This window comes from Vulpes vulpes, chromosome 2 (genome assembly GCF_048418805.1).
Source record: "Vulpes vulpes isolate BD-2025 chromosome 2, VulVul3, whole genome shotgun sequence".
NCBI classification, from domain to species: domain Eukaryota; kingdom Metazoa; phylum Chordata; class Mammalia; order Carnivora; family Canidae; genus Vulpes; species Vulpes vulpes.
The window spans coordinates 321,466-346,241 of record NC_132781.1 but is presented as its reverse complement, the minus strand read 5'-3'; the positions used below and the strand labels follow the sequence as shown (position 1 = coordinate 346,241).

Below are 24,776 nucleotides of genomic sequence, written 5' to 3'. Positions count from 1 at the left end.
CTCGATGAGGAGGCTCTCTGGAGAGGGCAGCCGCTCCACCTGCCGCTGCTGGGCAGGCCGATGCCACGGAGCCTCACGTGACCCTTTCTCCCGGGTCAGGGTCCGCTTGTGCAGCCCCTCACCGACGTGAGTTCTCTGTCCCGGAGGCTGCTGCATGGGGCCATGACCTTCACAGGGCGACGGAAGATGCACTTGTCCGTGATGTTTTGAATCTAGATGCTTAAAAAGAGAATTAGAAACATCTGGGGCACAATCAGATATTCCTGATTCCACTCTGGGTGGGTTTGCCAGCGGGGTGGGCCGGGGAAGACACAGTGTGGGAGGCGGTTTTTCCAGGGTTCACTTTACATATTTTAGTACATTCACCACCAAAACATGCACACTTTACTTCCATACCTTCCGTTTGCTAAGAGCACTTTATACTGTGAAGTATGACTTGCAGAAGCATCCTCGGGCCATCCCAGGGCCATCCTGGGCCATCTTGGGGCCATCCTGGCCCATCCTGGGCCATCCCGGGGCCATCCTTGGGGCCATCCTGGGGCCATCCTCAGGCCATCCTCAGGCCATCCTCAGGGCTATCCTGGGGCCATCCCAGGCCATCCCAGGGCCATCCTGGACCATCCCGGGGCCATCCTCGGGGTCATCCTCTGGGCCATCCTGGACCATCCCAGGGCCATCCTCGGGCCATCCCACGGCCATCCAGGGGCCATCCTCGGGGCCATCCTCAGGGCTATCCTGGGGCTATTCCAGGCCATCCCGGGGCCATCCTGGGGCCATCCCGGACCATCCCGGGGCCATCCTGGGCCATCCTGGGCCATCTTGAGGCCATCCTGGCCCATCGTGGGCCATCCTGGGCCATCCTGGCCCATCCCGGGGCTATGATTACAAAGTGCCCCACCCTGGGAGTGCCGAGCATGGTAGAAATGTACCCTTATCCCCGGGGGGCAGGAGCCTGAGATCCAGGTGTGGGCAGAGGCCTGGAGGCTCCTCACTGGCTCGGCCAGCTTCTGGTGTCCCCCTGGGGACCAGTGTGCTCCAGAAACACCGGAAGAGCTCCAGGTCACAGGGGCTTGGGGAACTATAGGATATTCCTTCTAGAACATTACCAGTCGTCTTAAGGAGTGGCCTGGAGCCTGGGCCTAGGCCCTCAGCGGAGACCAGCACTGGCCGGGCTCATTTCTCCTCTCTAGGCCTCACCTGCCCATCTCCAGATAGAGCTGTTGCTTCCAATTCTCAGGCCCCTTAAATATCTAAAAATCTGTATATTGTGTATAGAAACTGAGAACACCTGGGCATCTTCTCATTGATAGTTTTTCTTTCTTTCTTTTTTTTTTTTTTTTTTTGATTCCCTGTAGTAACCTCCCGCTGCTGCAGGGAGATGTCAGGCAGGTACCCCCAGGAAGCTGAGACCCTGCCTGGTGATCAGTAATATGATCAGAATCAGAAAGGACCAGCCGACGGCCCTAAAGAAACAGGTACGCATTTTATTGTCCAGAAACATGTTCTTCAACAACAGGGCGCACTGCATTCCTTACCGAAACGGCCCAAACGGTAGTTTCCTTGCCGATCTGGATGTGTTGTGACTCGACGCAACTAGAGGTATCTTTGGCATTTTCTTCCCTTAGTTTCATAACCTATGGAACGTCTTGTACAAAAAAATGTAGATTTACAGAAAAATATGCATATAAATCACTTATTAATCCCCAAACATGGTAAATAACATAGCAAAAACTGTATCAAATCCGTGTCAGACCCGAGCTGGACGGAACGGCCGAGCGTGATCTCCGACTCCTGCCTCGCCCGTCCACGAGCGCGTGGGTGTGAACTGCAGGTTCACAAAGGGCCCTCGTGAGGTCGTGGGGTCGAGGGTGATCTCTCTCTCCCGCTGCTTTCCAGAGTCGCTGCACCTCACAGTCACTGCGTGAGCCGCCGCACCTCCAAAGCAGGTCTACGAGGGAGGCCGCGCCGGTGTCGTCGAGAGCCAAGCCCCCGGACAAACACGCGTGTCAAACGAGAGCTTCGTGCTTGTCCGCGGAGAAGCATCGGAGTCAAGCTGTGTCCTCAGCGCTCGGAGCGGCTGGGTCGCAGGAGCGATCGGCAGGTGCGTTCCCGGCCCTGGAGCGGGCTCCCGCCACCCTGTCCCTGTCCCTGTCCCTCGCGGGACTGCCCAGCCTCTCCTGGAGGCCCGTCCGTGCTCCTGCTTCAGGAGACCTTACAGCTGTTCCTGGGGCAGCGCTTGGGTGGGCTCTGCGGCGGCCGGGCGGCCTTCACCTTGCGGAGGCCGCTCCTCTTGTGCGTGGAGCTGGCGGTGAGGGAGTAGGAGCGGCCGTGCATCATCCTGGCGTTGAGGCCGCTGGCCATGGAGAAGGATTTGAGGTGGCCCCTCAGGGCCATGGGCAGCGGGAGCTTGTCCACCAGGTGCACAGGTGTGCAGGACACCACCGCTCGGCAGCACAGGTCCTGCAGGCTCAGCACTTGGGGAAGGAAAGGAAACCGAGTTTAGTTCACGTGCCCGACACAGAGCGACGCCAGGGTGGACCTGCCGCCTCACGGCCTCCCTGCCGCACGCCCCGGGCCGGGCTCTCAGCCCGCCGCGCCCGCTCCCGGCCCTCGGGACACGCCCACCGGCCACCCGGCCACCCGGCCACCCGGCCTCAGGTGCCTTGGACTGGAGACCCGGCTGCCCTCCCTCCAGGCCCCAAGGTGGGCAGACCCGGAGGGGAGATGGCGGCTGCTGAGGTCCTCCCCCAGGACTCGCCTGACCGCGGCGTGGGGTGAGAGACCCCGGGTGTCAGGGTGACCGCCCTCCCACGTGTGACCAGCTGTACAGGGGCATGTTCGAGAGCACGCCTCGGAAGCCAATACTTGGCTCTCGTCTCCACCATTCTTCGTGGGTCAGGCCCCCCGGGATGGAGATGGGGGGCCTCCTGGCACAGCTGCCACCTCCTAGGCCCGAAGGTCAGGCCCGGGGGGCCCAGCAGGAGCTCTCTTGGCACCGTGGCTCTCAGCTGGGGGTGGTTTCGACTCCGCGGGACACTGGGTGTCCATCCACAGCTGGAGGCGGGGTGCACATACTGACCCCCCGGGAAACCTCCCGTCCAAGCTGGAGGCAGGGCTGCGGCCGAGAATCCCTGATTAAAAGAATCGGATTTTGCTCCCTCAACCTCGTGCTGCCCCACTCTACGACTAGCTTGTCTTTCCTTCCTGTGACAGTCGCCTGCTGACGGGGGTGTCAGAGGAAATCCACAGCGGCTGTCCCAGCGGGGTCCCCGCAAGGTGGACGGAGTCGGCACAGGCGTTCGGGTGGATTGACACCGAGGCTCTGAGCAGTTTCCAGCCTCAGGTTAGAGACTGCCAACAGCGCTCGATGCTCCTCTCAAGCTCCCCTCTTTGCAAACAAAATGAGTTAAAGTGAGTCATTCCCGACGCGGTGCTCTTCCCAGAACCGTGGGCGCAGGGCGCCTGCCCAGCGCCTGTGCACACGCGCCTCCGCCTCTGCGCCCACACAGAAATGCCTCTCGTGAACTTCCCGACAGAAACGTTCTAGTGATTTCTCTCAGATTAAACGCATTTACTCGGAGGGTGGACGCGGGTGGGAGGCGGCCCGGGGCGGGAGGAGGTGCCTACCCTTGCTGGGCCTCCAGAGCCGGTCCATCCCGTGCCGCAGCAGCACGGTCCTGGCCAGCTCCGTGAACGACTCCGTGATGTTGAAGTTGCACAGGGGGCTGACCTCGAAGAACGTGACGCCCAGGCGCTCCGCGTAGGCCTGGGCCTGCTCCGTGGGGACCTGCCGCTTGAAGGCCAGGTGCAGCCGGTTCCCCACCAGGATTTTAGGGACCCCAGGGGCATGCTGCAGGGCGAGAGAGAGGCAAGCGGGTTACCTGCGCCAGATCTGGTGCTGGCTGGCACCACTGGGCGCACAGGCAAATGCACTGTCCCGGACTCGTGCCCACCCAGAACCACGGACCGTGTCCTACGGAGGCAGGGTCTTTGCAGATGTGCTTAGTGAAGACTAGGTTGGGGGGGGCCCTAAAGCCAGTCACTGGTGTCCTTGTCAGGGGAGGAGGGGACACGGGACTCACGGGGCGCACACCGTGTGTTGGCAGAGGCTACAGGGGGCGGGAAGGACCCTCCCCTGGGGCCTTGGGAGGGAGCCGGCCCTGTCGACGCTGGATTTTGGACTTCTGGCCTCCAAACTGCGAGACAATAGATTCCTGTTGTTTCCGGCAACGTGTTTGGGCAGGCGGCGGGACAGCCGTGCCACGGGGCGGTTCTGACCCCTCCGCGTCCACACTGGCCGTCCGGTGGCCCAGGAAGCATCCACACTGCAGGCCGGGTGGGTCCCCACATGAGGGCCCATGCTGTTCTGGGAGGTGACTGCCTGCATGCTGCCAGAGCCTCGTGTCTGGGCCACGTGCCCACCCCCCACACGCCACGCGGACGGCGCCTGCCACACCGGGTCGTACCTCGTCGATCTCCTTGATCCACCGGTCGATGCCATCAAAGGACCAGCGGTTGGCGATGTCATAGACCAGGATTACGCCCTGCGGGGAGAGGCACCGGGCTCACCTGCGGGACAGGCGGGCACAGCTCGGGGCCGCGCCGGCCGGGCCACAGGCGACTCGGTCACGGGCTCACAACCAGCTCAACTACCAGTTTACTTATTTTAACAGAAAACCTATTATTCTTACTTATCTACCAAGTAGAGCAGCTAAATAGTCATTCCTGGTGGTATTTCAGGAGCTCGTCAGTGAACCCCCAAATGTCCAGGTGAGGTGGGCATGGGCACCGCATCCCCCATGTCCAGCAACCGCTCTAGGGACGCGGCATGTGGGGGACTGCAGGGCCACCCCCTGGACGGAGCGCTCCCCTGAGCGTGCACACGGGCACACGCACGGCCGCAGGCACACGCAGGCACCACCGTGCCTCTGGGCTGAAGAAGGGCCTCTTGCAGACCTTGCACCAGTCCCCAGGCCAGAGCCGCCCTGCCCTCCAGGTGCCCACTAGAGAGCCGCGCGGGGTCATACTCGGTGAGGCCGACCTCCCGGCTCGGGGGTGTTACCTGTGCGCCCCGGGAGTAGGAGCGGAATATGGTACAAAATCTTCCCTGCCCGGAGGTGTCCCTGCAAAAGACGGTGGAGGCCAGTGAGAGGAAATCACGGCTGCCCCGGAGCCGAGCAAACGTGCTGCACGGGGACGCAGGGACGAGGGTGGGCTGCAGCTCCAGGCCTATCCTCAGTATGAATGGCTCCCCCCACCCCCCCCCCCCGCAGGTGGTGACCCGGGCCTGCCTTCTGAGTCCTCAAGGAGCCGAGGGGGGGGGGAGGGGGCGGCGGGCCCGAGGTTCTGCAGGGCCCGCGCCGGATCCGGGGGTGAGGAGCCGTCGAGGGCAAGGAGGCAGGCCTGGGACGCCAACCACTGGCTTTGCAGGGAGCCCGGGGCTCTCGCCAGGTGGGAACACCCGCCGCACATGAGGGCGAACCCGGGGGGCCGGAGCAGCCGAGGGGGCGCACATGCCGCTGTTGACCGAGAGGGTGGGCCCTGCTAGGACACGCTGCTCACGCGAGACAGGGAGTCTGTAGGAAGGTCTAGTGGGCGCTTGGGGGTGGCGTGCGGGAGGGATGGGCTGAGAGTGGGGCCCAATGGTCTCCCGGGAGAGAGAAGCCCTGGCCTTGCAGGCCTCAGGCCTGGACAGGGGTGGCAGGTGGCGGGCACAGCAGGCAGGGGTCGGGCGACAAGAGGCGAGGGCAGGACACCTGGACCTTGTGGACCCACGGCAGCGGGGAGCTCAGAGAACACCAGGCAGGGCCGTACCCACAACCCCGAACATCCTCGGGGGCTGGGCAGCGGGAAGGGGCCGGGTGCTGACCTCCCCGGGCAGGGGCACCTGCGGATGGCAGCAGAGGGGCGTCCAGCTCATGGGGCTTAGGCATGTCCAGGCACAGAAAGCCATGCAGGTGGTCCAGGGGCAGGGGTAACATGGGGACAGTCGTCAGGCAGGTTGCAGGGGGGGCGGCCAACCCAGTGGACGGTCAAAGCAGGAAAGCCTGATTCTCCCCCCAACCCGGAGCTGGAGGGGCAGAGGCCGGGGGTGACCCAGACCTCAGAGCCAGGGGTGCCGGGGGGTGGGGGGCGGAGATAGAGGCCCGTTCAGACCCGGGCGAGGGCGACTTGCTCCCAACCTCCCACACCTGCTGAGGTCTGTCCCCGTCACATGCGTGGCCCCTCCTGGTACCAGGGAGGCCCTGGGTCTGTGGGGGCCGGGGGCCTCGACTCACCAGAGCTGCAGCTTCACCCTCCGGCCGTCCAGCAGGATGGTGGTGGTCTTGTAGTCGATGCCTGGGGGAGGGGAGCAGCTTAGTGCAGCTGGCCTCGAGGTCACTCTCAAGCCCACGCACCGGAGAAGAGAACCCTCCTGGGGGACAGAAAGGACTTCCCACCCGGCACAGTCACAGTTTTCGAGGTGGACGGACTGGACCCTGCTTGGGTCTCCTGGACTCGCTCGGCCCTGCCCCCCGCCCCCTCCGTGGGGCCTCGGCCTTCCCGTCCCTCGCGGCCCGACCCGCTGCCCGATGCATGCACAGCACAGCCAGGGGACCAGGTCGGGGACTCTGGTCTGGAACCGATTGGCCTGGGTGGGGGGGACCCTGACTGGCCTCTGGCCTCCATGACCCCACCTCCTGTCCTGGGGCTGCTCCCCTAAGCTGCACTCCCAGGCTAAACCCAGATCGGGTCCCCAGGTTATCACACTAAGGACGTGAACTGAAACGTGTCATGTGGGAAATGAGATACGAAGAGTTACTGCGACTGTGTAAAGATAAACCCCGCGTGTATTTGTGCGTGTGTGTGCGGGGGGGCGGGAGGCGGGCGACACCGAGGAGCAGCCCACGTCCACCCGGAAGTTTCTGGAGTGCATTTATGTTTGTTTATCCCAATCTTTCCCTGTTGCCAAGTTTCTCCAAGGAGCATGTGTTTTTCTTCTAAAATCAGAAAAAGCAGGATGCCTGGCCCAGGGCGTGATCCAGGACAGATGGCCATGCCGAGGCTTCGGCGCCCCCACAAAGCCCCGAGAAAGAACAGCACATCCACGAACCGTCCTGTCTTTCAAGTAGGTTGAGCGCGAGACACGGGGTGGGGGGCTCAGCCATTGAGGGTCCGCCTCCGGCCCAGGGCGAGACCCCGGGTTCCCGGGATCGAGTCCCGCGTCGGGCTCCCCGCAGGGAGCCTGCTGCTCCCTCTGCCTGGGTCTCTGCCTCTCTCTGTGTCTCTCAGGAATAAATAAATAAAATATTTTTAAAAATAACAAAGGCTGAGCGCATCCCTGGGTGTGCACGGTGGAAGGTGACACCGGGCTGGCTTTGCATCCTGAGGGGACAGTGCCCAGAGTCGGGGCAGAGCGCAGACATCCCGGGTCGGCAGCTTCAGGCTCCGAGAGATGACCCTTTGGAGTGACCCCAAGGGCTCTTCACAGCCCCTCAAGGTCCCGCTGAGGCATCTGAGGGGCAACCAACGTCCGCCGTCTCGCTTTCGCAGTATCGGTGCTGCGCACAGTGACAGACGTGCGACACACGCGTAACCGAGCACGAGGCGCTTGCCTGTAATAGGGTCCGTGCACATGCAGGCATCAAGCGGACCATGTGCTAAAGAGGGTACGGCCGCATGATACACACGCAGGACGCGCCCATCGAACGTGTAGAAGCAGTCAAAAGCCCACCCGGAGACTGACTTCAGAGTTAATTTCAGAATGTTTCCTTCCCGCCCCGAACCCCCACGGCCGTGCCCCCGCGTGCAGCAGCGAGCAGGCGCCCACGGAGCCGGGCTTTGGCGGGGGGCTCTCGGCGCTCACGGGCTGCAGAGCTGCTCCATCTTTGACCTGGGAGGTGCACCCACTGTTTGGATTGGGTTGGCTCCTTTGACTCACAAAACGTCCTCATGTACTTATTTTTTAGGTCCACAATAAAAAAAATAAGTTTTCATAAATTTAAAAGAATTTTAAAGGGTTAGGCTTTTTTCCCCCGTTTTGTTTTGTTTTATTTTAAGTAATCTCTCCACCCAACATGGACCTTGAACTCACCACCCTTAGATCAAGAGTTGCATGCACCACCAACCGAGCCAGCCAGGCCGTCCCAAGCACCCTTGTATTTTTAAACCTGTGCTTTTTTTTTTTAATATTTTATTTATTCATGAGAGACACAGAGAGAGAGAGGCAGAGACGCAGGCAGAGGGAGGAGCAGGCTCCGTGCAGGGAACCCGACACGGGACTCGATCCCGGGTCTCCAGGATCATGCCCTGGGCTGAAGGCAGCGCTAAACCGCCGAGCCACCCAGGGATCCCCCTGTGCTTGGTTTTTGGTTGCAGCCGTCATAGATGCACATGGGATCAAGTGTCAGAGACTTAACATGGAAAATGACAGGTCCCGGTCCACAGTCCACCACTTTTCTGTATTTCTTCTGCTATGTATCTCCAAATTTGCAAACAACATACTTGTATTCCTACTTCCTGACTTTTCAGGTTTAGGCGTTAATCCAATTCCCACGGTGGAAGGTGAAGATGCAGGTCTCTTTCATTGACTTACTCCACATACTTCTCTCTCCCTTACACACACACACACACACAGTTTAGTTATTTGCATTTTAGCTAGATCAATGTCCAATTTTACATCAATATGACCAAGTAAACAGTATCTGTGGCTGGACCACGTGGTATCCTGTGTTCATATGTCCTTCACATACAACTTTTTGTTTTTACTAGAATTATAAATTGCCTTTTTGTTTACTTGCTTAGTTTTCTCTGCATTTAGCACTAATGCATCCCTAAAAGTTCTTCCAGTTTTCTTTTTTTTTTTTTTTAAGATTTTACTTATTCATGAGAGACACACAGAGAGAGAGAGGCAGAGACACAGGCAGAGGAAGAAGCCGGCTCCATGCAGGGAGCCCAATGTGGGACTCGATCCCCGGTCTCCAGGATCACATCCTGAGCTGAAGGTAGATGCTTAGCCACCCAGGTGTCCCGCTCGGGTTTTGTTAATAAGATGTTGGGCCTCCTGAACCTACTCCACGATTTTCTTAGTGTCTCTTATTTTGCTTCTCTCTCTTTTTTTCAACATTCTGGAAAATGGTCTCAATGTTCTCTTTTATCCTTCCTCTGAAATTTTTATTCCATCACATTTTCAATTTCCAAGATCTTTATTGTTTTTGGATTGCTCCCTTTTGAGGTTCTGCTTCTGGCCATGGCTGCACAGCTCCTACCGGACTGCCTTCTGCAGACAACAACTCAGTGATAGACGATATATAAAAACCAGTGACCCTAGAACACCAAAGAGGGACCGGCTTTCACCACTTTCTCCACTTTGGCGTCATACCTTGCAGCAATCATACAGTTCAGGGCTCACCAGGTGGAAGATGAGCTGGGAAGTAAGATAACACAGATGGGGAGAGAGCAGTAGAGCATCCTGAAAGGCTCAGGCACCAGGACCCAGCCTAGCCTCAAAGGAGGCCTGCCCTTCAACTACCAGGCAGGCCAGGCCGTAAACTCCTCTTCACTTAAGCTGCTTGGAGCTGACTTTTTTTTTTTTTAATTCAAGTTAGTACATATAGCGTAGTATTGGTTTCAGAAATAGAATTTAGTGATTCCACAAGTGACTCCACCCAGTGACCCCATCCTCCCACCGCCCCCCCTCTAGCAACCCTCCGTTTGTTCTCTATAGTTAAGAATCTCTTATGGTTTGCCTCTCTCTCTCTCTGTTTTTATCTTTTTTTTTTTTATTTTTCCTTCCCTTCCCTGATGTTTATCTGTTTTGTTTCTTAAATTCCACATGAGTGAGATCATAGGAATTTGTCTTTCTCTGACTGACTTACTCAGTCAGCATAATACCCTTCAGTTCCATCCACGTTGTTGCAAATGACAAGATTTCATTCTTTTGATGGCTGAGTAATACTCCATTGTATACACACCAATCTTCTTTATCCATTCATCTGTGGATGGACATCTGGGCTCTTTCCATAATTTAGCTATTGTTGATAATGCTGCCATAAACATTGGGGTGCGTGTGCCCCTTCAAATAACTATTTTTGTATCTTTTGGGATAAATCCCCAGTAGTGCAATTGCTGGGTCGTAGGGTAGCCCTATTTTTTAACTTCTTGAACCTTCCACACTGTTTTCCAGAGTGGCTGCACCAGTTCACGTTCCCACCAACAGGGCAAGAGGGCTCCCCCTTCTCCGCATCCTCGCCAACATCTGTGGTTTCCTGACTTGTTCATTTTTGCCATTCTGACTGCTGTGAGGTGGGATCTCGTTGTGGTTTTGATTTGTATTTCCCCAATGCTGAGTGACGCTGAGCATTTCTTCAAGTGTCTGTTGGCCGTTTGTATGGACGTTTCTTTGGAGAAATATCTGTTCATGTTTTCTGCCCATTTTTAACTGGATTATTTATTTTTGGGGGTGTTAATTTTGATGAATTCTTTATAGATTCTGGATACTAGTCCTTTATCCAATATGTTGCAAATATTTCCTCCCATTCTGTAGGGTATCTTTTAGTTTTGTTGTTTCCTTCACCGTGCAGAAGCCTTTTATCTTGATGAAGTCCTAATAGTTCATGTTTGCTTTTGCTTCCCTTGCCCCTGGAGACGCGTCTAGCAAGTTGTTGTGGCCGAGGTCAGAGAGGCGGCTGCCTGTGTTCTCCTCTAGGATTTGGATGGTTTCCTGCCTCACATTTAGGTCTTTAATTATCATTTTGAATTTGTTTTTGTGTCTGGTGCAAAAAAGTGGCTAGTTTTGTTCTCCTGCATATGATTATCCAATTTTCCCAACACCATCTGCTGCAGAGACTGTCTTTTTTCCAGTGGATATTCTTTCCTGCTTTGTCGAAGATGAGTTGACTGTAGAGTTGAGGGTCCTTGTCTGGGTTCTCTGCTCTGTTCCATCGATCGGGGTGTCTGTTTTTGTGCCAGGACCATACTGTCTTGTGGAGCTGACTTTTTGTTTGCACCAAAAATGTCCAGTCCGATAGAAAACCCACAAAGCACAGTGAGTGGAGAGAGGAACAGAAAATGTCTGACATACAAATCCTGGAAAAAGCTATAAAAGATAATGGGTTAACATCTTCCCAGAACAACGTACGCTGACCCGTGTCTCAGACTTTCACTAGCAGTGAACAAGAACTTAAAAGGGAACCCAGCTCCACATTAGCCCATGTGACTGACCCTGAACTCAGTGACTCAGGTGCCAGCTCCCATCAGAACGGCCCTGCTGAATAACCTGCCCCTCCGCTAGGCTCACCCTCACCCCTGACCCCGGCCCCTGACCCCGGGAACACCGACCTAGTGGTTTCCTCTGGAGCCGCGAGTCCCCACCTTCTCCAGGTCTCTCGCACGCCGCGCCCCACAGGCAGCACCTCCCAGAGTGGAGACTTGGGGATGGGGTGGGTGGCGCAAGCGGGGTGGGAGATAAAGCTTGAGAAAGCGCTGCTTCCCCCTGCGATGTGTGCCTTGGTTTCTCCCGGTGGGGAAGGTGGGAGTGGAGACGGGCCACGGCCGCTGGACCACGTAGGTTCCCAGCTGCAAAGGCCCCACACAGAGGAGCTCAGTGGGGCCGGGGATCAAATCCCAGTCCTGACAGGCAGCGGTTTGCTGGTGCTCCCCCGTGCCTCAGTTTCCCCTACCACCTGCTACAGCGCACGTGCCACGGCTACGTTACAGCCTGCGCGCCTACCCCGGCAGCGGCCTCACCTCAGCCAAAGCTTCACCCTTCCCGAAGGCCCGGGTCTCCGCCGCCGACCCCCCTCTGTGGCCAGAGTCTCCTGCCCCCACAAGCTCGTGTCCTGGACCTTTCCCTTTCATCCCTGCCCTGGGTCCTGTTCTCTCTCCTCCTACTTCTCCTAGCTCCCCCTCCCCGACTGTGGCTGCCTCCACACCTGGACATCCGCAGTGTCACGGAGGGGATCAGGACTCATGTTCGCAGCACTCCACGGATTCCCTGAAAACTCTGTCCATCAGAATGAAATAAAAACACGCAAAACCTTCTAGAACAAAGCCTGTTGGAATGCTCATTGAGTGAGTCAGAATAACGCGGAGGAGAGATATAATTTTAGCCTTCTTTAAAAAAAAAAAAAAGGAAGCGTCAAATGCCAAGCCATTCACTCCACTTTTAGCTCCGCATGATGAATAAATAATTTAGTTCAGCTCATGCACCACCTGCTTACTTCTATTTTAGTGAGTGAGCAGGCGTTAAATGTGTGCCGTCACATAGCAGAATTCTCTTCTGGTGTAAATATTGGTTAAATATCACTTACAAACATGTTCATCTTTGAGTAGCTGACTCTGGAGACGTGTGTCTGATGCTGAATGAAAACATCAGAAAGCAGAGCCGGGCCTGCTGGAGGCGGGGAGGGGGCTTCCCTGGGGGGGGCGGGCACATGCTCTGCGGCGGTGGCGGCTGCGCCAGGCTGTGGGCGAGCCAAGCGCCACTTGCTCACTCACTTTAAGATCGTTCCCTTTGGGACCCGGCCTGGCTCAGCCAGAGGAGCGGCCGACCCTTGATCTCAGGGTCGTGAGTTTGAGCCCTGCTTTGGTCGTAGACGTCACTTAAAAATCTTGAAACGGGATCCCTGGGTGGCGCAGCGGTTTAGCACCTGCCTTTGGCCCAGGGCGCGATCCTGGGGACCTGGGATCGAATCCCATGTCGGGCTCCCGGTGCATGGAGCCTGCTTCTCCCTCTGCCTGTGTCTTTGCCTCTCTCTCTCTCTCTCTCTCTCTGTGACTATCATAAATAAATAAAAATTAAAAAAAATTTAAAAAAATCTTGAAACACTGAAAATAAATAAAAATACAATTATATGATGTGACCCTCGCCTCAAAGAAGACAAATGCTCACGGTTCTTCCCTGAGCTGGCTGTGCTTGGCTCTCGGGGTCGGAGGGACCCTCTGGAGGGGAAGCCGAGGGCGGGGAGGGCGCGGGGCGGCCCCAAGCGACCAGATGGCTCTGAGAGCAAGTCACATTCTAGTCGGGGACTCGAGGTGCGATCATCGCGTTCACGCAGCGGCAGAGACTGGAGCGAAGGGCCGTCATCTCTTGGCAGATCTCCTTGGGGAAGTACGTTCCCTGAATGTTTCTCCTTCCTTGTTTTCCTCTTTGACACAACAGAGCGGTGGCTTCAGCTGCTCCCGGAAGAGGGACGGTCCAGGGGCCTCCGGTCACTCGTCCACACAGCTCCTGCCCCTCGCGGCCCGGAGCCACTCGCTCCCCACTCGGGAGCTAGGTTTTCCCGTGTGCCCGGCCGGGGTCAGACGCCCGTCACGCTACCGTGGCCCTGGGCGCCCGGTGCTCGGCGCTGGCCAGCTGCATCGGGAGCCCCGGATTCTCACAGCGTGGGGCCCGGCACCCCGCGCGCCCACCACCAGCGACACCCGGAGTAGCCAAGAACGCCTCTGAACCTTTCCTCGGGTGTGGCCAGGAAACAGCCTCTGTCTCCAGAGTCGCAACACGTCCCATTCACAGGGCTGCCCTCACTGTGGCTCGGGGCCGCCCCTCAGCTTTGGTCCCGGGGGACCTGCACTCAGACCACCGACGGGGCGTGGCGGGCCAGCCCTGCTGGGCCATCCTCCCTGTTCCCTCCCTACTTTGCACGGCCGGGAAGTCTTCACCATCGTCCAGGAAAGAAATGAGGGCAGCAGCATCTTTGACGTTAAAGTGCCCGGTTCTTGATGTATTGGCCCGTTTGCGGAAAGCCCACGTCAGCCAGGGGCTGCCCTCCCGGCCCGGGGGGCACTGTGCGCCCAGGGCCCCAACGCCTCCTGTCCGGGGCAGTCGGGCTGCTTGGTCAGCCGGCAGTGCTGTGTCCTGGCCTGTTCCCGCGCACGGGGGCTGCACGTGTCTTCAGAAGGAGCCCCGACCTCTGGCGTTGCAGAAGCTGGGGTGACATGACACCTGGGGGGAGATGCTCTCGTCCCTGGGCACGGCCATGCCCGCTGAGTGAGTGGCCCAAAGGCGGACAGTAAACCCGCTCACCTGCCTGCGCTCCTGAGGATGGTTTAGGATGAACCACCCCGCACTCCCCTTCCCCATTCGTGGGGAAGACGCGGGGCCTTACTTCATGGTCAGTCACTGTGGTCCCAGGCACTAAGCATCAGAGGGCGAGGGGCGCCTGTTTGTTACCATGGATAGAGGGAGGGGGTGAGGCGCCCGCCAGGGAGGTGCTGGGCAGTCAGCACCGCAGCCGACCAGGCACAAGCACACGGGCTGCCCGGGAAAGCCCACTGAAGACGTCTGCGTGGGTGGCGGCAGGGGCTCCTGTCGGGGCGGAGGCTGGTGGAGGCCGGTGGGTCTGCGAGCAGAGCGTCCAGGGCCTGGAGCCGCCTCCCAGGCTCATGCGGCCGGGTCCTCACAGCCCAGGGGAGCGCTGGGCGCCGCAGCAGGCCCTGGTTGCCCCCAGGCTCTCCACACCCACGGGCACATCCTTTGGGCCACGTGTGCCGAAGCCAGGTCAGCGTGGGAAGGAAGGAGGGAGTCCCCGTGCCAGCTCCCGGCAGGCCCCAGCCCGCTGGCCCACCTGCCAGGGGAGGGCTGAGGCGGGGCGCGCGTGGCAGGACACGGAGGTCCCTTGCAAGGCCTTCCCTCCCTCATTCAAAGGGCAGGGCGGCAGGCAAGCAGCAGCCGCCGAAGGTTCCAGGAGGGATTCTATTCTCCCCTGCAGCCTTGGGGCGGGGGGCTGCCCACGCCGTGACGTCAGAGGCCTGGCCTCCGGAGGGGATAAGCACCCTCCGCCATCAGGCCCCCGCCTGTGGTCGCTGGCAGCGGTGGCCCCGGGAGATGGACAAATGTCCAGCCTGGCCCCGCACAGGCGCTCAGGGCCCGGCGCAGACGCCCAGGCCTGGGGGCTCGGGCTTTGCGTCTCCCGGACGTCAGGCCAGCACGACGCTACTTAGACCCACAGGCAATGGTCCACCCTCCGGGCCGCGCTTCACTCTAGACCTGAAGAAACAGACTTTGCTTCCGAACGAACGAAATTCCTTAGCCTGGAGGTGAATTCAACGTTCTCCACATTCACCACTTTCTTTTCCTCATTAGGGTTACACCTTTTGGCCTTCTGGATTGGGGTCCACTGGAGTTTAATACAGATATTTACGATTCTGGCTCCGTAGATTTTTGTGAGAAACAGAGAGAGAGAGAGAGAGAGAGAGAGGCAGAGACCCAGGCAGAGAAGCAGCTCCCTGCGGGGAGGTCGATGTGGGACTCGATCCCGGGACCCGGGGTCACGCCCTGGGCTGAAGGCAGGCGCTCCACCACTGAGCCTCCCAGGGATCCCTACATAAATAAAATCTGAAAAAAAAAATCTCTTAGCGGGAGGTAAGTGCACAGCCTGCGATGCCAGCGGTGGGCCCCGTGGCCTCCGACACAGCTCGCTGCTTCTCTTCGCCCCAAGGGGCCGGGCGAGGGGTTCGCGGTGCGAGCGGCAGGCCCAGGGCAGGAGCACGTGGCTGTCACCCCGCAGCCCCCGCGGCGCCGTGGCCGGGCCGCTCCCCGTCCTCCGGGGTCGGCGTCACCCTGGTCCGAGCACAGTCCCCGCTGCAGGGAGGAGGCCCCGCAGGACGCGGGGAGACGGGGCTGGATGACGGCTTCTAAGGAGCAAATCTGACCCAATGCAGCTTCAACAGCTTCGGCCACGCGGAGGCAATCGCGACAGGCGTCAAGGGCGGCCACGCGGAGGCCGAGCCGGTGCGGCCCGCGGGAGGCAGAGGCAGGAGCGGGCCGTCCTGAGGAGCGCGCCGCACACGGCAGAGGACGAGGAATGGAGGCTTCGCGCTCCTCAGACCCGGAAGTGAAGGTCTTGTAAATCGTGTTTCGAATCTGCAAGGGGCCGCCCAGGGAGACCGGCAGAGTCGCCGTGAGGTCTGCACACCCGCGTGCGTGTGTCTCCGGGCAGAGCCCGGGCGAAGGCCCCGTGACGAGGTCGCTAAGTGAAAGCAGCCGCGGTCCTCACGGACAGAAGCCACTTCTCCGGGCGCTTCTGAACCACAGGCCCAGCCTCAGCAGCCACCGCCCGCGCTCTGGGCCCGTGACTCACCCTCTCGGGGCCTAACGCCGCGACCTACCTCGGGATGGCCCCTGTCCCGTCTGGGCCCGGGGAGGGCGGCGGCAGTACTATTAGCTGTCCCCAGGAACCGAACAGAGGCCGAAAGATGGGATTTTCCTGCTGGCAGAAGGAAGCTGGCGGAGCGGCGGGAGAAAGTCGTCAGAAAACACCCAGTTTCCGCGGGAAATGGCTGGGAGGAAGGGGGGTGTAGAACTTACTGCCCGTTCCAGCTCCTTCCTTCTCCCAACGCAGACTCGGCAGTCAGAGAAGGGAAGGCAACGCGGCGCTGGAAGCAGGGCCGGCTGGAGCCCGGGAGCCCGGCGGACCGCGACCTCACCGCGACCTCACTGTCCCCACGGGGCTGGGCCGTGCAGGCCTCTCCCCCAGCACCTCCACCCGGAGAAGGCGCTGGCCGGGCACCCACCCTGCGGGCCCCGGCGCGGGGGCTCGGGCCTCGGCTACTCTGGGGGTACCGCGCTGCAGCAGGTCTTCAGAGGAAAGACAGACGCGGAGGGCCCAGCGTAGAAGGAGACGGGCCCAAGGAACAAAGGACAGTCACCCCGATTACTTCATGCGGTGGAACAATGCAGCAGAAGCTGTAAGCCGGTAAAATAAGAGATTTTTAAATGAAATCAATCATTTAAATAAAAACAACTTATTTAAAGATTTTATTTATTTATTCATGAGAGACACAGGGAGAGAGGCAGAGACACAGGCAGAGGGAGAAGCAGGCTCCCTGTGGGGAGCCCGATGCGGGACTCGATCCCGGAACCCTGGGGTCACGCCCCGGGCTGAAGGCGGCGCTAAACCACTGAGCCACCCGGGCTGCCCAAAAAATTTAAATGAAAATTGTACAAGTAAGGAAAAAAAACTGCAGACCGAAACAACCCCACCACTAAACTAATAAAAAAAAAAAGTTAGAAACGTCTAGAAACAGTTTACTAAAGTGAAAGTTAGCAACCAATAGGAAAGGCTTGAGATGCCCACAGAGATCCAGAAGGGAGAGGCAGGTCCGGGCCTCGGAGGGAAGCGGAGGCATGTGGAACGCGACTGAAACCCAGCCGGAGGGTAGCGGGTGGAGCAGGTGGCCTCAGCGCCCCGGGGGGGTACCCACGCTGTGACCCTCACAACCCGCGGGTCTCCGGGGCTACACGGCCAAGGAGGAACCAGGTGTGCTGACCCGGTGACCGTCACCCACGGAGGTCGTCCTGCACTGTCACGAGGGCGCCTAACAGCAGAGGAGGGAGACCGAGGCAGGTTGGATGGTACAGCGCAGTGGACACTGCCGCTGCGGCAGCAGGAAGGGGCCCAGAGCCGGGGAGTGCAGGAAAGTTCTAGAAGCTGGGCAAGCAAGCAGACTCACCGCTGGCACCTCCAGGAAGGACACAGCCCCAGGCCAGGGACACTCAGATAGTAAATCTGTGTGGGGGCCGCTCAGCAGCCTTAAGAGACCTGAAGCACGAACACCAGTCAATGTAACAGTGTTTTAGGGCCACAGAGTCAACTTCCCTGAAGTTAAATATGAAATCCGCAAATTCGGAGGGTGCACAGCGTGCCTGAGGTCCAACACCCAGCGTCCGCGCTGACGCACGCTGACCTCGGCCTCCGCTGACCTCGGCCTCCGCGGCTCACCTGGGGCCGAGGGCGGGGAAAGGCGGCCTGAGGACACCTTCCACCCTCTGACCCCACCCGCATACTCTCCACGGACCACACAGCGGACAGATCTCCTCAAACATGAAAACGCTCAGGAAATACGCCCCTTTCCTGGAAAATGGCTGGAAATGAAATGTAGCTAATTAGAGGGAGAGCAAAACGCAGAGGTCCCAGACCCTGGCGGGGAAAGGATTCCTGTTGCGCAGAAGCCCCGAAGCCCGGGAAACACCTGATGCCGAGGGCCTGCAGGCAGGTAGGCCCAGGACAGGGGAGTGAGAGCCATGGGGGCGGGCGGGGGATGGAAGCGCGGGCTGCAAACGCCCTCTCCCTCCCCAAGCCCCCAGCACAGATGCAAAGTAGAATGTGTCCTTAATAATAATAATAATACTGGGAAAGACTTCAACTTCTTAAAATTTCCTGGAAAGTGTCTTTTTTAACCTAAGTCCTCCCTCGGGGTGGAAGAAAGACCTTTGGGGGAAAGTGCTAATTCTTTGCTTTTACAAATGCTCAGTCTGCAAATAACAAGAAAGAAGGTAACGCAGCAGAGCCACCCAAGCTCTGTTCAAACCACCAGGACCCCCACTCTGTCCACACTCCTCCCACCGGCCCACATCGCTCACCCACTGGGGCTCGTGCCCCCAGCCACGCAGTTTTAGGAGCGCCGTGCTCTATGTGCCCCATGTGTCTTCCTTCACCTCTGCGAGCTCCTGCACCCACTGAGCCCCGGGCCCTGCGGAGGAAACTGCAGACACAACCCGCTGCCCTCCTGGAGCCCGAGCCCCAGAGCGGCGCCGGCCAGCAGGGCCCTGCCACACGGTCACAGGCCTAGGGCCGCTGTTGAGCACTTGACCCGCGATTCATAGGAACCTTTACTTGTGTTTCATTGTAACTACTTTATTTTTTTTTTAAGATTTATTTATGATAGACACAGAGAGAGATAGAGGCAGAGACACAGGCAGAGGGAGAAGCAGGCTCCATGCCGGGAGCCTGACACGGGACTCGATCCCGGGACTCCAGGATTGCACCCTGGGCCAAAGGCAGGCGCCAAACCGCTGAGCCACCCAGGGATCCCCCTACTTTAAATTTAAAAATCACATGTGGCTGATGGCACCACCTTGGATGACACAGATCTGGAATTAGAAACGGAATCTGTATTTTCACAAGCGCCCAGGTTGACTCTCACACCGTCAACCTCAGTAATAGTCCAGGTCCTTGGCATCGGTTCTCCGGAACCTTCCCGACCTCCTCCCAACTTTCTCCCCGGCCCAACACCTCCAATCCCACAGGCCCGCCCCAGGCCATTCCACCCGAGCCTCTCCTCCCTGCTCAGAAGCCCCAGGCTCCCCTCTCTGCCAGCTCTGCTGACCACTGTTTCCCTTCACGTCCCTCACCCCGCAAACTGCCCTGCACCCTGCCCCTCTTGCCTCAACTCAAGTTCATTTGCTGCTGAGGTCCTCTGGACCCAGGACGTCCTCCTCTGGACCGTCGCCTCAATTCTACCCTGGTCAGGGCAGGAAGCACACCTGCTGGCTTGAACATCAACAGACCCCTTGCTGGGCCGCCCTCCTCTGCTCCTGGAGACCCCGACTGCAAGCCCAGGAGATACCCGTGTTGGAGGTGCACCTGGAGCCTCCGACACAAGGGCTGACAGGTGATGGAAGGCAGGTGCCCTTTGCAGCCACCCGCACCGTCAGAGTGGCCTGCCCGGGTGAAGACCTGACTCGGCCCCTGCCCGCTGGTCCAGCTGGATGCCCACCTCACTGGCCTCCCTGGCAGTCTCTCCCTCCTAACGCCGCACACCGCCTTGGGGCCTCTGACCCTCTGACCCCCAGACCCCAGCTTTGAGGATCCTCCGCCCCCTGCCCTCCCTGAGCCCTGTGGCTTCTCCGCCACCTGAACCCTCGCTCCTTCCCTTTACCTGGTGCTTCCCTTCCCGCCCTCAGGCCGCATTCCCCAGGGTCATTTGGGCTTCTTGCCCCCGGGGGCTGTTTGCGGCGGAGGAGCCTCTCCAGGCTGGTTAGTTCTCTTGCTTCCTCTCCCCTCGGCTTCCAGCCCTCCCACGCGCAGAGCCTCCACCTGGGAGCCTCGGCCCCGTCCCCTCCCGCGCGCTCCGCTACCCCCACGCATCCTCTCCAAACGCGCTCGCGGCCTCCTACCTCCTCCCCAAAGCCCACCTGCGTGGTCCGCCCGCCTCCGCCGGGGCCGAGGTACCCCAGAGCCCTGCCCGGCCGCTGGCTGCGCGGGGAAGCGGACCTCGGGGAGACCGCAGACCCACGTGCCGCGCTCCCCACGCGCGGACCCGGGGTGCAGCCCGGCCTCCTGCGGAGCGCGCGCCCGACTCAGGCCGAGGGCCCCAAGCCCCTGGATCCCGGCCCTTCGCGCGCTCCACCGCCTGGCTCTGCGCCCCTGGGCGAGGGCCTCCCCGGCCGCGGCGCCCCCGGCTCCTCGGCGCGCTCCCCCGGGCCCTTGCGCTCCGCCGCTCCACGCCCCCCGGCCCCCCGCGCGCTCTCTGGGCCCCCGCGGGCTCCCCGCCCGGCCCCGCCCGCCCCCTCCCAGCCCGCCGCCAGGACCCCAGCCCCCCCCCGGTGAGCTCCCGGCCCCCCCCCGCGAGCTCCCGGTCCCCCCCCGTGCGCTCCCGGCCCCCCCCGTGCGCTCCCGGACCCCTCCCGTGCGCTCCCGGCCCCCCACCGCGAGCTCCCGGCCCCCCTCCCCCCCCCCGTGCGCTCCCAGGCCCCCCCCCCGTGCACTCCCGGCCCCTCCCGTGCGCTCCCGCCCCCCCACCGCGAGCTCCCGGTCCCCCTCCCCCCCCCCGGTGCGCTCCCAGGCCCCCCCCGTGCGCTCCCGGCCCCCCACCTCGAGCTCCCAGGCCCCCCCGTGCGCTCCCGCCCCCCCACCGCGAGCTCCCGGCCCCCCTCCCCCCCGGTGCGTTCCCAGGCCCCCGCCGTGCGCTCCCGCCCCCCCACCGCGAGCTCCCGGCCCCCCTCCCTCCGCCCCCCGTGCGCTCCCGGGGCCCCCCCCCACCGCGAGCTCCCGGCCCCCCTCCCCCCCCGGTGCGCTCCCAGGCCCCCGCCGTGCGCTCCCGCCCCCCCTCACCGCGATCCCCCCGGGCTCTGCTCCCGGGTCCCGGCCCCGCGCTCACCCGCCGGGTGGCCGTAGGGGGACTCGGCCGCGCCATCCTGCAGGCTCGCCAGGATCTCGCCTTTGCCCACGTCGCTGTCGCCCACCAGCAAGAACTTGAGCAGGAAGTCGTAGGCGCGGACCGGGCTGCCCAGGGTGTTCATCGTGCGGCCGCCGCCGCCTGCGCCCATGCCCGGCCCGCGGGAGGCACCGAGGCCCCGCGGTCCGCCGCTGACAGCACGGAGCCCCGCCCCGCCCGCCCCGCCCCGCCCCGCTATTGGCCAGCCGCAGTTGCTAGGGCGGCTGCGCACGCTCATTGGCTGCGCTGCCCGTCCATCTGCCCTCGTCTCCGCCCCTCCCGGGAGGCTCTGGTCTTCGCCGCCTCTGCCGGCCGGGGGCGAGGCCGGGGCGGAGCGGGGCGGGGCGAGACGCGGCTGTGACGGCCCCAGCCAATGAGGTCCGGAGGTGGGCGGGGCCGGGCGGGGCCGGGGCGGGGCCTGGCCGCCCGGCTGCTGCGCCCTCCACGCGCGGCCACCTGCAGACTTGGCGGGGCCGGTTCGGTTGGCGGACGTGCAGCCGGGAGGCCAGAACCAGGTCGCCTGGCGGCCGGGGTCCCTGTCCCGCGTGAGCCTGGGCCCGCGGTGTCCCCCAGGCCTTCCCGGGGCCTCGTCTTTGTCCCCGAGCGCGTGGGCGCGAGTGCCCGTGTGTGTGCGTGCGCCTGTGCACGTGTGCACGTGTTCGTGTGTGTGCATCGCCGCGCCCTGCATGTGCATGGGTGTGCGCACGTGAGCCTGTGCGCGTGTTTGTGGGGGAGCTGAGGGACCCGCAAGGTGGGGACCCTCCAGGCCTCAGACTTCTCCCCGCATCTAGGGAGTCATGGACGCTGGGCTGAGATTGGCCCGCTTTGCTCTCAGATCCAATCCCCAAATTCCCTGCGGGGATCACCCTGATGGGAATCCATGCCCCCTTCTGGACCAATAGAAGGGCCCTGTAGCAGAGCCTCTGGCAGCACCCGACGGGGAAGATCTCCACATCCTTGGCAGCCCTGTGTCCATCTTAGAATGTCCTCTGAATATGCATAATCAAGGTCCCCACCAGACGACCTCGGGGCTCTAATTACCTTTCAAAGGCCACATCTCCAGGTATTATCACACTGGGATTTAGGGGTTCAATATATGGATGGGAGCATATTCAGTCCACAGCAGGCATCATGGTGGGGAGGGGGGCAGGCCTACCCCGAGCAGGAATGAGCTCTGGGGTGAGGAGCTCTGCCCGCTGAGAGCCAGGGCTGGGAGGTTTGTGCTCACCAATCCCTCAGTCAGCCTTTCCCGGGGCCCTGGGACAGTCTCGAGGTCCAGTGTGGGATGTTTGAACCAGCCCCAGGGGTCTGGATTGTTCTTTGTGGTGATTGTCCTGCGTTGCTGGACAGAGCAGCATCCCTGACCCCTATCCATTAGATACCAGGGCACTCCTCTCCCAGCTGTAACCACTAAAGACGTCTCCAGAATTGCACATCGCCATTCCTCACCTTGAGATGAAAACAGGTCGCCCCCAGCAGTGCCCATGAACACGTCTTGGCTCACGGTGGCATTAGGTGGTAAGGGCAGGTCACCTGTGACCCGGGGGAAGGGGGAGGACAATCTTCCCACACTGTCCTTGGGGCTAGGGGCAGGGGTGTAGAGTGCTCCAGGCCTGTGGTGAGAGCCCCAGGACGTCTGTGCTGACCCTCTCATGGCAACCCTGGGGGGTGGGCTTGTGATCCCTCCTGCACTGAGGAAAGGAGGGCCCAGAGAAACCGGGAGGACCAGAGGCCCTGACCACAGCTCCCAACATTGGAGCTGGTCGGTACAGCAACACAGCCCCAGTTTTATTTTCTTTTGATTTTTATTTAATTGTGGTAAAATATATATAACAATTTACCATTTCACCCATGTTTGAGTGTGCAGCTCAGTGGCATTAAGCACAGTTGCACTGTTGTGCAACCAACACCACCATCCCTCTGCAGAGCGTTTTCATCTTCCTCAAGCTGAAACCTTGTCCCCATTCTGCACGAACTCCCCACCCGCCGCGCCAGCCCCTGGAGACCGCCATTCTACTTTCTAGGAATGTGACCGCTCAGGAACCTCGTGTAAATAGAATCAGGCAATATTCATCCTTTTGTGACTGGGTTATTTCCCTGCGCATGTCTGCACTGTTCACCCACGTTGCGGCAGGTGTCAGAATCTCCTTCCTTTTTAAAGCTGAATAATACTCCATTGTGTGGAGGGACCACATTTTGCTTGTTAATCTGTGGATGGACATTTGGGTTGTTTCCACGCTTTGGCTCTGAGAATAGAGTTGCTTTGAACATATGGGTACAGGTTTCCGCGTGGATGTATAAGCTTTTCTGTCTCTGGTGTCGGCCTGGAGTCACGGGGTCCTGTGGGGACTGTTTAATTGTGGGCCGGCCAGGCACCTGTCCTGTGTCTGCAGCACAGAGCTCGTCCCCCACAGTGGGCGTCGGTGTCACACTGCGCAGAGCTCCATCCAGGGGCCTTACGACGGGAGGTGGAGGAGAGAACGAATACCTGCCATCTCTGGGTGAGATGCAGAATCTCTACATATTTTTATCCCATTTGACTATGGAAACGCGTTTCTTAGGTTTCTTTCTCTGATGCTTAGGTAAAAATAGACTGAGGAACTAAAAAGGGACTGACCGTATTTTCTCCAGAGCCAGGCACTTGCACACACCAATTAACTCTTCTCATTTCTCTCCCCTGCTGACAAGAAGTAAATAGCAACCAGCAGCTGAGCAGAGCTTCACACCGACTGCGTGCTTGCTGGTGACTCACCAAGAATTCTCAGCCAAGGTGCCAGTTGTTCTTCCGCCATAGAAAGAAAACCTATTTTAGGCAAAACCGTAACCTCATGGATGCTCCAGAAAGTGCAAGAGTCAATCCATTTGATGCAGGTGTCCAGGTGCATTCGCTCCGCCGAGACCCCGCCCACTGCCCCGCCCACCCGCGAACCCCGCCCACCGGCCCAGCTCAGACTCCGCCCGCCCACTGCCCCACCCCTCCCCCCAGACCCCGCCCACCCGCGGCCCAGACCCCGCCCCCTGCCCCGCCCACCCTCAAACCTCCGCCCACCGGCCCAGCTCAGACTCCGCCCACTCGCTGCCCACCCTCCTCCCAGACCCCGCCCACCCGCGGCCCAGACCCCGCCCACCGCCCCGCCCGCCCCCAAACCCTGCCCACAGGCCCCGTTCAGACTCCGCCCGCCCACTGCCCCACCCCCTCCTCCCAGACCCCGCCCACCCGCGGCCCAGACCCCGCCCACTGTCCTGCCCGCTCTCAAACCCCGCCCCCCGCCCGCCCTCCTGACCCCCGCCCGCCTGACCCGCTAGAGCCCCGCGCCGGCTCCTGCTCCGCTGCCAGCCTGCTTCGCTCTCGCTGTCTCTATTGCGCTCTCTTTCCCTAAAAGAAAACAATAACCCTAAAGTGAACAGTCAGGTTATAACTCACCCCAGGTCGGGAAATGCAATATGTCCAGGCGCCTCCCCAGTGCGACAGCGTCCCTACTACGTGGCCAACCACTGCCCTGGGGTGGCCTCCCCCAGAAGCAGGTGCAAGGCCCTTACCCGGGCATGACCCAGGGAGCCCCACAGGGTGGGGAGGTGACGGGAGTGCACCCCCTCGGGGGGACCCTTCAGGGTCCCAGGAGCTGGAGAAGCTCAGGCTGGCCGCGGGGGTCCGTGGCAGCTGAGGTCACAGTCAAGGCACCAACGGCATCCGGCTCCGCCACCACCTCTGTGAACTGTGTCCACCGCTCCCCATCCACGGTCCCAGCCTAATCCACCCTGCGCCGCCTTTGGAGCTGGGCTTCCGGTGGGCAATGCGGTCACCCGGGGGCAGTCACCTGGGGGCGGTCACCCCGGGGGCAGCCCGGGCCAGAGAG

General features: G+C 60.6%; 1 protein-coding gene across 1 annotated transcript; it reads right to left on the bottom strand.

The window, feature by feature from the left end:
* Positions 1-1,464: 1,464 nt before the first annotated feature.
* Positions 1,465-21,092, bottom strand: RAB40B (RAB40B, member RAS oncogene family). The gene is made up of 6 exons (XM_025999997.2): positions 20,863-21,092; positions 6,279-6,339; positions 5,063-5,123; positions 4,467-4,544; positions 3,628-3,850; positions 1,465-2,474 (listed from the first exon to the last, which is right to left on the bottom strand). Exons 1-6 carry the CDS (start codon positions 21,029-21,031, stop codon positions 2,203-2,205), a joined length of 864 nt encoding a protein of 287 aa, XP_025855782.2. The 5' UTR covers positions 21,032-21,092; the 3' UTR covers positions 1,465-2,202.
* Between the last annotated feature and the right edge of the window lie 3,684 nt (positions 21,093-24,776).